We start from the raw sequence: 11,231 nt of genomic DNA, 5'->3' as shown, positions 1-11,231 counted from the left end.
GTCCCATGAGCCCAACGCGGCCACCAGAGCAGGATTGGAAAGGCCATAGGGATGCCTGCCAGGTTCAGAAGGCAGAGAAAGACTGGAGGGCGCATGAGAAGTCACCGTGCCACATGGACTTGATGCAGCAGCTGGAAAGGGACTGGAGGAGCCCTGCTAGGCATGCGGATGCCTGGCCACGGCCGGATGACAGCTGGAGGAGGCCTGAAAGCCCAGCACAGAAACTGGAGGATGATTGGAAGGGGGCTGAGCACAGCCATGACTCAAACAACCCAGAGAAACCATTGGAAAGCGATTGGGAGAACAAGAAATTCCTCGTATATCACGTGAGTATAGAATCACTGCAGCTACTGTTCGCTAACCATGTCCCTCAATAGGAACACCTGGAGCTCTGGAACACCTCCAGGGATGCTGACTGCACCACCTCATATTCAACCTGAACCTCCCCTGGGGCAGCTTGAGGCCATTCGCTTTCACCCCATCGCTGTTAGCTGGGGGAACAGGCCAACCTCCAGCTCACCACAACCTCCCTTCAGGTCACTGTAGTGAGCAGTAAGGTTTCCCCTGAGCTTCTCTTCTCCAAACTGAACAACCCCAGTTCCCTCAGCTGCTCCCCATCAGACTTGTGCTCCAGAGCCCTCACAGCTCCGGTGCTCTTCTCTGGACACACTCCAGGGCCTCCATGTCTTTCTAGTAGTAAAGGGAGTAGGTTGGGAGGGGTGAAAATGGAAATGGCAGGGTCCTGTCTGCTAGGTGTGGAACCAGCACACCCCTTTTCCTGAGGTCTGAGAAGCAGCGTTTCTGCTCCAGCACTGGGAGACACAGGAGGAGATGGACACAGAGGCTCAGGCTGAGCTCCCCCTTTCTCTCCCCGCAGTCGCAGCTAGATGGGAGCTCCAGAGCACCGCAGAGCTCCTCGGGAAGCCGGCTTCCACACGGGAGCACCAGCGAGAAACGCACTAAGGTAGAGCCTGGGGCTCCCCGCCCGCCCCGTCGGCTCCATTGGCTGCGGGAAGGGGGCGGCCGGGCCGGAGGCCACCCGCTGCCATTGGGCCGGGCCGGGCCCTCCCAGGAAGTTTGGGGTGGGAAGGGGAGGAAAGAAAAGAAAAAAAGAGGAAAAGTTTGAAGGGGAAAAAAAAAAAAAAAAAAAAGCCCTCGGAAAAGCTCGGGGCGGGCGGCGGAGCGAGCGGGCATGGTGGGGCTGCGGGAGCCGCCCGGCCGCTGAAGCCGCCCCGCCGCCCTGGCTGCCCGCAGCCGGCCCCGCCGCGCCCCCGCCATGACGGTGAGTCTGGAACGGGGCCCCGCGGCGCTCTGCTTCCTCCCCCTGGGCTGTTCCCGCTCCGGGGGGATCTCCCGCTGGGGTGTGGGCGGCACTGAGGCGGTGCGGGACCGGGGCTGCCTGGGCTCCCGGTCGGGGGTGGGGTGCGGTGGAGGTGACGGGCCGGCCCTCGGCCTTCCCCGTGTGGAGGGGCGGTGAGGGGTTCGGCGTTGTGCTTTGGCTTTGGGGGCCTTTCCTAGGCGAGCCAGGTCTCTTTGGGGGAAGAAGTGGGCTTTTGGGGCCGCCGGGAACCCCTTTGTGATGGAGGGAAGGCGGCCCGGGGTGAGGTCACCCTGCAGCAGGTGACCTCCAGAGGTCCCTTCCACCGCCGCTGTCCCGTAGAGCGAAGTGTTGCTCTGTAGCCCGAGAAGCCGTAGGAACCGCGGCCTGGAGCTCTAGCTCTGTTGCTTTCTATCCTCTGTTTCTTCCCCCTGCCCTCTGTACCACCCAGGAGTCATTCTTCCACTCCCACCCTATCTCCTTTCCTTCTTTGGTGTTTACATTCTTAAGATACTTGCAGGCTGTTATCGCAGCCCTTGTGTCCTCGTGGCAGCCCGAACAGGCAGCCAGCTCCCTGCACCAGCCATCACCCCTGCTCAGTGCTGGATCCCCCCGGTGCCTCCTCTTGCATCCTCACATCTTCGTTGTTTGGAGCCAGCCCCAGATATCCGGATAGCTCTGCTTTCCTGCCCGTTTCCTCCTCCTGCCCTGGCCTTTTCCTCTGACGGGGGATTCAGCTCAAACCTCGCTCTGTTCTCTGCCCATATCCCAAGTGTTTCTCTCCAGAGTACAAAGCTGAAATTAGTGGTAGACAGGGAAGAGAAAAAAGCAGCTTTAAGCACTTTGTGGACTGGTGTCTTGTCCACCAGAAATACTGTGGACAGTGGCAGAGCTGTGCCTACGAGGATGAAGACAGGGAAAAAGAGGCTGGTTGTGTCTTGCATCATTTGTGCGCTTTGGGGACTTCACTGGCCCTGGTGCTGTGCCCATGACAGTAATAGGGCAGTGTGTCTGGCCCTCCTGCCCCACGCACATGTGTGCTGGGAGAGAAGGTCACGCCAAACATTTCACCTCCTTTCCTTCCCTCCTGCCGCTCCCAGCCTGGAGTCAGTGCTGAAGTCACTGGATTGGAAAGGATAACGGCACAAAGGGTGGAGCTGTCGCCACAGGGAAGAAATTAATTTTCAAAGAACTTTTGCAGGGCTGTGGGGATGTCCGGGTCTAGGGGAGTGGACGAGGGGATGCACGTGGTCCCCAGCCATTCACCGCCTCTGCTCTTCGTGCCTACTTTACAAAGCTGAGTGGTGGGCTGAGTTATTTGCCAGCTCGGGAGGAGCTGGAGCAGCAGAGCTGGGAGGAGGAGCAGCTCCAGCCTGCTTGGCTGAGGGCGAAGTTGGGGAGAGCATTTGCCCTGAGTCAGCTTTCCAGCACGGCACTTCTGGAAGGAGCTGAACTGGTTGGGATGCCGGACAAGTGGCGTGAGGTTAGGAGGAGGTGAATGGGGGGGGGGGAGCTTTTTAGAAGGGAGTGAGCTGGAGGAAACCCTGCTTGTTCTCCATAACCATGGCCCAGGGCTGGGCAGAGGGTGGGCTCTAGAAGGAGCAAAGTCCCCAGCATCTCAGACAGGATTTGTTCTCCAGCTCTGGTTGTAATTCCAATTTGATCTCCAGCCTCAGGCAAAGCGTTGACACGCTGTGTGTTTTCACAGCTGTTAAATTGCCTCCTGCGCCTTTGTGGTGAGGGCTGGTTCATAGTGAGCTGCTATAAGGCTGTAATAAGTGAGCAGTGGGGAAGGTGCTGTGGGAGGTGCCCCTGGGGCATGGATGCCCAGGTTGGAACGAAATGTGCCTGCTTCCCTGTGTCCTTCTCCAAAGCCTGGCCTGGCTTGTGACAGAGCCGTGTTCCCTTCCACACAGTTTCCTCACCCCTATCTCTCTCTCCTATCTCTGAATAAATATCTCCAAGGCACCTTGTAGAAACCTCCCTGCTGCATATTTTTCCTTTTTTTTTTTTTTTTTTTTTTTTTTTTTTCTTTACTCTTTCCTTATCTCTTGTTTCCTCTTACAGGAATGATTGCTAAATGCAGTCCTCCTCCACCACTGGGTCCTAAACTAAACCCCCACGTGTTTCCTCAAAGCAGTGTGGGGCTCTTCTTGTTTCTTATTCCCCCTATGGGAACTCTGCTTCCCGCTCCCCCAGCATGCAGAAACCTTTTGTGGGTTCCAGCACGCACTAAACTTCTGCTTTGTCCTTTCCTCTCCAGCCAGATCTCCTCAATTTCAAGAAGGGATGGATGTCCATCCTGGACAAGCCAGGAGAGGTAAGCCCTACCTGGAGCCTACTTCTTGCCCTAGCCCTATTGGTCAAGTTCCTTGTGTGAGCAGTGGTTTTTCCCTTCCCCTCTCGTTGTGCTTGCTCCTGCTGCAGGTAACTCGTGCTTGAGAGACCCAGCATTGTATTGGGTGCATTCTGAGCTGAGAATTATTATGGGCACTTGGAAGGGACCTAGAAAAGGGGGGCAGAGCCTAGAAACGGAGAGGTCATAGGGTAGCACATCCCTCCTTGTTCCTGCACTTCCCTCAGTAACTGTCTATCCATTTCCCTCCTGTCTTTTCCCCTCCCTCCCCATAACCCATCTGCTGGCAGTGGAAGAAACACTGGTTCGTGCTGACCGACTCGAGCCTGAGATATTACCGGGACTCGAACGCCGAGGAGGTAAGCATGGGTGGCGTCTCCTCACCCCTCTGTTCTTTCCTGCCCTTGTCCTCGTAGTGACAGGGAGAGTAACATTATCACTAGCACATGCACCTCATATCTTCACAAGGGAATGTGTCCCATTCCGGTGAAGCTCTAACATCTCCTTGAGACTTTGTTCTGACCCATCATTCTCCATCTGAAGAGCCCCTCGGGGCTGTCATGGTTTGAAGTGAAGAGAAAGGCTGACATGGGGGCAGCTGGGCTGCCCTGCTGCTCTGCCACTCTTCTTCTTCCCATGCTTTGGTTAGGGTGCAGGCAGGTGGCAGGGTCTTTTTAAGAGATGGGCTTTGCTTACACCCTAGAGGGTGGCTGTGCTTTCAGGCTGATGACCTTGATGGTGAAATCGATCTCCGCTCCTGCACAGATGTGACAGAATTTGCGGTGCAGCGCAACTATGGCTTCCAGATACACGTAAGTGCCTGGAGTGCAGAACTGAGGAATGCCTGGTGGGATGGCTGCTCCTTCCCCATCTGCATCCCTGACACAGAAATTTGGGCAGTGTAAACTTCATGGTGTCAGGATGGCAGGGGTAGTTGGTGGTGTGTCCAGCACTCAAAGGGTTAGAGTGCAGCCAGCTGCCCCTTTGCTGAGTGGTGACAGAGCCCGTGTCCTGTCTCTGCTGCAGACGAAGGATGCCATCTTCACACTGTCAGCCATGACCTCAGGCATCCGGCGCAACTGGATTGAGGCTCTGAAGAAGAACGTGCGCCCTGTTAGTGCTCCAGATGTCACCAAGTAAGAGCTGCCTGCTGGTGGGTCTCCTGCTTGTTCCTTTCTTCAGGAGGACACCTGAAAGGTCCTTGGGAGGGGTGGAGCAGGGCAGTGATGATGAGAGTGACGGGCATGCAGAGGTGATGCTTTCTGGGGGCACAGCGTCTTGGTAGGCTCCTGTCTACCAGGAAGATATTGTATTGAGCAGAATCGTAGCATCTGTTCAATTTGGAAAAGACCACTAAGGTCATATAGTCCAACTACTGACCTATCACCAGTAAACAGTTTCCCTCAGTACTGCATCTACCTTTTTCTGGAAAACCAGCGGTTCCTCGCACTGCCCGCAGAAGCCTGCCCCAAAACCCATTTTTTTATCTCCATTTTGCTGCTGGAGCTTGGCTGAGACTCAGGGTGAATCCTCCCCACCTCCTGGGGAAAGCCTGTTTACCCATACATGCAGACAGAGCTGCCAAGTGATGTGATGCAACCACTCTTCTCTCACACAAGGTTTTTCACAAGGCTGAGTTGAGCAAAAGCTGAGCCTTGCGTTTAACCAGCAATGCAAGGGGGCTGTTTGTCTGTTCTTTTGCAGTGCCTGTCCTTCACATGTTATTGCTGTGGTTTCAGGCTATCTGACTGCAACAAGGAAAACACAGTCCGTAACTGCATCCCACCAAAAAGCTCACTGCGAGTGGACGAGCAGCAGCAGCCAAGTTCTGAGGGAAGCACCAAAGGCAGCACTTGGAAAGCCGATGGGCCACGCCATGCCTTTGACTACGTAGAACTGTCCCCCTTGCAGCAGGATCCCCAAAATCAGGGGTCCCCACCGAGGACAAGAGGGAGTTTAAGGGTGTCAGAGCGAGTGTCCAAGCATGAGGATCTAGAGCGGGATTTGGCAGTGCGTTCAGAGGAGAGGCGCAAGTGGTTTGAGAGTCCTGACGGCAGGGTCTCCAACAGTGATGGCCCAGGGGGAAACTTGTCCCGCAAGGTGGAGGAGCCAGACTTGCCTGCTGCCCCACTTTCAGAGGAGCAGCGAGTTCGGCTGAACGAGGAGATAGAGAAGAAGTGGCTGGAGCTGGAGCGCTTGCCCTTGAAGGACTCACGGCGAGTGCCCTTGACAACACTGCTGAACCAGGGCAAGGGGAACCACGGAGATGCCAATGAGGCACTGAAAAAGGAGGTGAGAGCACTTTGGAAGATGGTTTTCTGGGGGGCGTGATCCATGCAGCTTTGTGCCTCCCTGGTGGCTCTGCGGAAGAGCAAGGCCACCAGAGTTGGTGGCATCGCTTGCGTGGATCTATGTTTCCTGGCAGCGTGTTTGCTGTCTCCTGTCTTGAACTGTTCCCAAGTCAACAAACACATCACCTCCCAGCCCTGGGAAAGAGGTTGAGCATCTCTCTTCTGTCCCTGGCACAGGTCCAGTCGCTGCGGGCGCAGTTGGAGTCCTGCCGGGCCCGAAACGAGAGCCTTCGGGAAGCTGCCAAGTCCCAGGGAGATGGCCACGTGCCCCGGGGCTACATCTCTCAGGTGAGCAGGATGGGTGAGCCCCAGGCTGGGAAATGCCAGAGCCTGGACTCATTGCCAAGCAGGTATCGCTAATCATTGGGTTGCCATGGTGGCCACAAATAGGCTCGGTTGTGATCAATGTTAATTACATAAAGGCTGGAGTGCGTATTAAAGAGGCTGGAGTTGGCAGGAGGCAGTGGCGCGCACATGCTGTCAGGAATTCAGGATCTGTCACAGTTGAGGGAAGGGAATTTGGGTTCCTGGTGAGCTCCTCTTGCAATGGACTGGCTGCACCCAGCCCAAATAAAAGCACAAATCACATGGAGCAGTTCACTGCAATCTCAGTTTGCACTTAGAGCTCACGGGTCTCCATGTGGTCAAAAGAAAACAAAAAGGAGCAGGGAGAAACAGCATCTTTTCTTCCTGAGGCTCACCTTTCCCAAAAGGTCTCATTTTCTCTCAATTTACCTTAGTACCATTTGAAAGAGGGGGAGAACAAGTTGGTGAATTCAGTGGCTTCTCAAGAATAATGTTTTGGCCTGATTTGATGGCAGGCAAATCTTCCCCAAGGGCCTTGGGGCATGAGTCCAAGATGGGAATGTCTTGCTTTGCTGTAACACAACTTATCTACAGCACTAGGCATTGAAAGGGCCAGCCACCAGCAAAAGTATGAGCTGTGCAAGAAGTTCGCTAGCAGTCAGGCTATAGGGAGGGAGGTGTCTGTAACAGCGCCCAGCCAAGGGGAAGGTGTCACTTTTCTGAAGCAGAGGCTCAGTTTCCATCGATTCTGGGGATGCTGCTTTATTTAAAAGGCAAATAGTGGATGCGGTTCCAGCAGTACATCCTGGTAGAAGGGTCTTGGCATCTCTTGATGGCTGAGTTGTAATAGAAGAGGAATGTTTTTTCCTCTCCAGAGCACGCAAGGCTCACAAGATTTGTGAGCTGAATGCTTGTGTTTCATGATCAAAGTACCAGGAGAAAAAAACGTCACAGAAAGGGGTCTCACTTGTCTCCAAATGGCCCCGGACTAGGGAGGGGTTTGCAAAGTCAAGCATCATCCCAACAAGGTGCCTGTCCTCCTGTCCACATGTCTTAGAGTCAAAGAATCACGGAGTATCCTGAGTTCAAAGGAACCCACAAGGACCATTGAATCTAACTCCTGGCTCCACGAAGGACTACCCAAAATTCAAACCTTGAGAGCTTCCTGAACTCTGTCAGTGTAGTGCCATGACCACAGCCCTGTCCCAGTGCCCAATGACCCTCTCAGTGAAGAACCTTTTTCTAACCTCAACCTGAACCTTGCCCTAATATCCCACCTGACTGTCCCAAGTCAGCTCCGTGTTGTAATGTGTCTGCCACTTTCACATCCCTCACCCTTCCCTCTACTGTCCTTTCCCCTGCGTGACAGGAGGCCTGTGAGCGCAGCCTGGCTGAGATGGAGTCGTCACACCAGCAGGTGATGGAGGAGCTGCAGAGGCACCACCAGCGAGAAATGGAGCGGCTGCGGCAGGAGAAGGAGCGGCTCCTTGCAGAGGAGGCTGCAGCAACGGCGGCAGGTAGGAGCAGGAAGCAAGTCATGTCCCCACTTCCTTCCACCTCTCCCAAATGTCTCTGACTTCTGCCAGAAACATGCCACCTTCCTGTACCAAAAGTCTTGTAACTTGAGTCCCACTTCTGAGCCTGCTGTTTGGTCTTAGAGGAAGCTTGGCTTTTCTCCCACCTGTGCTGCAAAGTCTGGTCATGCTGGGATGCCATTTATTAATCTCCTTAGCAGCACTCGGTGCTTTGGGATAATCCTGGGAGGTGGGAGTTGGTCAGAGGGCAAAAGGTAAAGGAGGAGGAAGTGTAGAGTGCACATCTTTGAGCCTGAGGCACCAAGAGCTGGCTCAGTTGCGTGGCTGGGTTTCTCCAGATGTGCCCAAGCTGGCATAGCCTGATCCTGTGTCTCCCATTGCATCTCTCTGCAGCCATTGAAGCACTGAAGAAGGCCCACCGGGAGGAGATGAACAAGGAGCTGGGCAGGACACGAAGCTTTCAGCAGTGTGGCTCTGTCACAGATGCCCTCCAGAAGCAGCACCAGTAAGAAGTCTCTCCTGCTTCCCTTGCTCAGTGCTTTGGGCAGAGCCTGTTGACGGCACAGGAGCCACAACCTTGTGCCTCTCTGACAGGTTGGATGTAGACTCACTGAAGCGGGAGCTGCAGGTGCTGTCAGAGCAGTACTCCCAGAAGTGCCTGGAAATTGGGCAGCTAACAGAGAAGGCAGAGGAGCGGGAACAGATGTTGCAGCGCTGCCAACAAGAGGGGAAGCAGCTCCTCCGGAAGAACCAGGCAAGAGAAGGGTTTCCCTGCCCTTAGGGACCACAGAGCATCCTCATTCTGGGACTGCCCCTGTCTAAATGGGGTGTCTCTTTATTCATATTCTTCTCCTCTCAATATGTTACTGGGGCCAGGACTGCAAGAGAGCCTTGTGGCTGTGCCATATCTGCCTTTTTGCCTGCAGGAGCTGCAGATCCGCCTGTCGGATGAGATTGGGAAGCTGCGAAGCTTCATCACCTCGCGGTGCTCTGGGGACCGATCTCCACAAAACAATGAGCGCAACTCCTGCGAGCTGGAGGTATGGGGTGCTTAGGATGTCCCCAGCAGTTTGGGCTCGGAGTAGAGGGGACTGGGAGCCACGCAAGGCTGCAGGGCTGTGCAGGAAGGAGGTGCGCAAGCTTCCCCTGCGTGTTTCTCCCGGGGCACCATGCATCACTTCCCGCTTCCTTCCTCCTCCACCACCGCACTTGCGCTAGGGAGGACGGCCTCTACCCAGGCTGTGTCTCTCTGCTTCCCCCTGCCTTGAGTCACCGCCTGCTCCTCTCCCCTGAGCCAGGTGCTGCTGCGTGTGAAGGAGAATGAGCTCCAGTACCTGAAGAAGGAGGTACAGTGCCTCCGGGAGGAGCTGCAGATGATGCAAAAGGTTGGTGCTTCCCTGGGTCTGCTGGCTGGGGCTGGGTATTGCATCTCTCTCTTACAGCAAAGCAGAGGGACTAGGAGGCTGCATAGTGGCTGCAGGTTTCAGACAGGGTCATTTGGATGCTCAGGTCAAACCCTTGTGTCATGTGTGCTCCTTGTCCCTGCTTTCTTGCTGAGCGACACTGCCTCATTGCAATATTCCATTACTTGAAGTGTGGCTACAGGGAGGGTGGAGCTCTGTCTTCATGAGGAGCCCCATGGAGAAGACAAGCAGCAGTGGGTGTAAGCCCTACCAAGAGAAGTTTCATCTTGATATATAGTTTGTTTTGTTTTAACATTGAGAGCAGTGATTCATTGGAACAACCTCCTCAAGGACATGGTGGTATCCCCACCACTGGAGGTTTCCAAGAGGCAGTTGGACAGAGTTCTCAATAAGCTCACTTAGGTTTCCTTATCCCACAAAATATTGAACCAGCTGATCTTTCAAGGTCCCTTCAGACCTGGGTTGTTGTATGGTTCTGTGAAATCGTTGCCCACTTTGGGCTGAGGTTCAGGCTTTGGGCTGTGTCCTCCCTCACCCACTGGCCTCACCTTGACACTTGAATACCAGCTTTGAGAGTTGCTAACTCTTCTCCCTGTCTGGCAGGACAAGAGATTTGCCTCAGGGAAATACCAGGACGTCTATGCAGAGCTGAATCATATTAAGGTGCGCTCAGAGCGAGAGATTGAGCAGCTGAAGGAGCATCTGCGCCTGGCCATGGCAGCCCTGCAGGAGAAGGAAACACTGTGCAACAGCATCAGCAATTAACGGTGAGCGCTGAGGGGCTGTTATGTTCCCTCCAGGCTTGGGGGACTGAGATTCACTTTACTTTTGGCAGAGACAAGGCAGCTTCTTCCTGCTCCATTTGGTGGTCAGTGTGGCTATGGCTTGACCCAGCCGTCTTCCTCCAAGCACTTGCATAGGCAAGCATAAGGATGGAGCAGTGTGAAGCCATCATGCATGTTCTGGTGTCCAGAGCAAACCTTCTACTTGCTTGAACACTGTGGCCATCAGGCTTGGAGTCACTCTGTTCTGCCAACACTTGCTGGTGGGCACTGACCAGTCTTGAGATGTGTGGGATCAGAGCAGGCATGCCAAGCGTGTCAGAACCTCCTAGAATGGAGGCAGAAAGGACAGCGTTTCTGTGCTGAGTGCGATCTTTCCAAACCTGTTTTATTTTTCTCCTTCTCTTTCTAGGTCTACTTCATTTGTTTATCTGTTCTTGTTTTTTATTTGCTCCGTTCCTCACTTAAGGAGAGAGGGAGGTTGGATCTCATCCTTGGCGAGACATCTCTCTCCTCAGCCAGCTCCTCACTTCCCTCCCAAAGCTTTCGATGAAGCCTTTCCAAAACCTTTTTGCCTTTGTATCTGAGCACGTTATTTGGAATGGCTCCTTACATGCACCTTCTTCAGGATTTTATACGTGAAAATTATATTTTATAGAAGAATTTTGTTTTCCCTTGAGAAAAAGAGGAAAAGGAGAGGGAAAGCTTCTACATCACCAGCATTTTCTAACCAGAGAAAGAGAATATACTCCCCACTTCCTCAGCCCTCCCTGCTCCCAGCCACGTATCTGCCTTTGGCACTCCCATTCCCTCTCTTCCACCTGTCTCTGGGGCCCCATGGGGATGTATGGGGACACGTAACAACACCACTGCCCCAGCACCCAGTGGAGGAGACACCCAAGCCATAGGAGGAGGCCGCCTGCCGCAGCTGCACCCACCTGCAACTTTGAAAGAGGAGACCTTGGCACGAGGCTGCACGATGGAGCTCTCAGTGACTGTCCTTCAGCTCTGCCTTGGCACAGCCTCAGCGCCAGGAGCCTCCCCACTCACCCTCCCTCGGGCTGGGGAGAGCCCGACATGTTAGTGGCAGAGGAGCTGCTGTTCTGCCACACCCTTCAACTCTTAACTTAATAAAATCTTCCCCTTTTGCTGAGAAAAA

General features: G+C 54.3%; 1 protein-coding gene across 3 annotated transcripts; it reads left to right on the top strand.

Moving 5' to 3' along the window:
• Positions 1–98: 98 nt before the first annotated feature.
• Positions 99–11,231, top strand: LOC122189950 (TRIO and F-actin binding protein). Of its 3 annotated transcripts, XM_042889493.1 has the most exons (15): positions 99–326; positions 878–964; positions 3,582–3,638; positions 3,965–4,033; positions 4,397–4,486; positions 4,701–4,810; positions 5,414–5,966; positions 6,203–6,313; positions 7,701–7,848; positions 8,260–8,371; positions 8,461–8,620; positions 8,793–8,906; positions 9,165–9,251; positions 9,894–10,057; positions 10,485–11,231. In XM_042889493.1, exons 1-14 carry the CDS (start codon positions 114–116, stop codon positions 10,053–10,055), a joined length of 2,073 nt encoding a protein of 690 aa, XP_042745427.1. In that variant the 5' UTR covers positions 99–113; the 3' UTR covers positions 10,056–10,057; positions 10,485–11,231. The 3 variants fall into 3 exon arrangements, with proteins under 3 accessions (XP_042745427.1, XP_042745430.1, XP_042745428.1); XM_042889496.1 differs by lacking the exons at positions 99–326; positions 878–964 and adding an exon at positions 1,243–1,282; XM_042889494.1 differs by lacking the exons at positions 99–326; positions 878–964 and adding an exon at positions 2,766–2,801.

This window comes from Lagopus leucura, unplaced genomic scaffold (assembly GCF_019238085.1).
Source record: "Lagopus leucura isolate 7727_CA_CO unplaced genomic scaffold, USGS_WTPT01 Super-Scaffold_100159, whole genome shotgun sequence".
Classification (NCBI taxonomy): Eukaryota; Metazoa; Chordata; class Aves; order Galliformes; family Phasianidae; genus Lagopus; species Lagopus leucura.
This window is presented reverse-complemented; position numbering and strand designations above follow the sequence as displayed.

What these genes read in the sequence shown, in the direction of transcription:
- LOC122189950 (XM_042889493.1), top strand. Translation starts at nt 114, where the DNA reads ATGGACTTGATGCAGCAGCTGGAAAGGGACTGGAGGAGCCCTGCTAGG. An exon ending in GCAACTCCTGCGAGCTGGAG is followed by an intron (nt 8,907 to 9,164) that starts GTATGGGGTGCT and finishes CCCCTGAGCCAG; the next exon opens with GTGCTGCTGCGTGTGAAGGA. An exon ending in AGCTGCAGATGATGCAAAAG is followed by an intron (nt 9,252 to 9,893) that starts GTTGGTGCTTCC and finishes CCTGTCTGGCAG; the next exon opens with GACAAGAGATTTGCCTCAGG.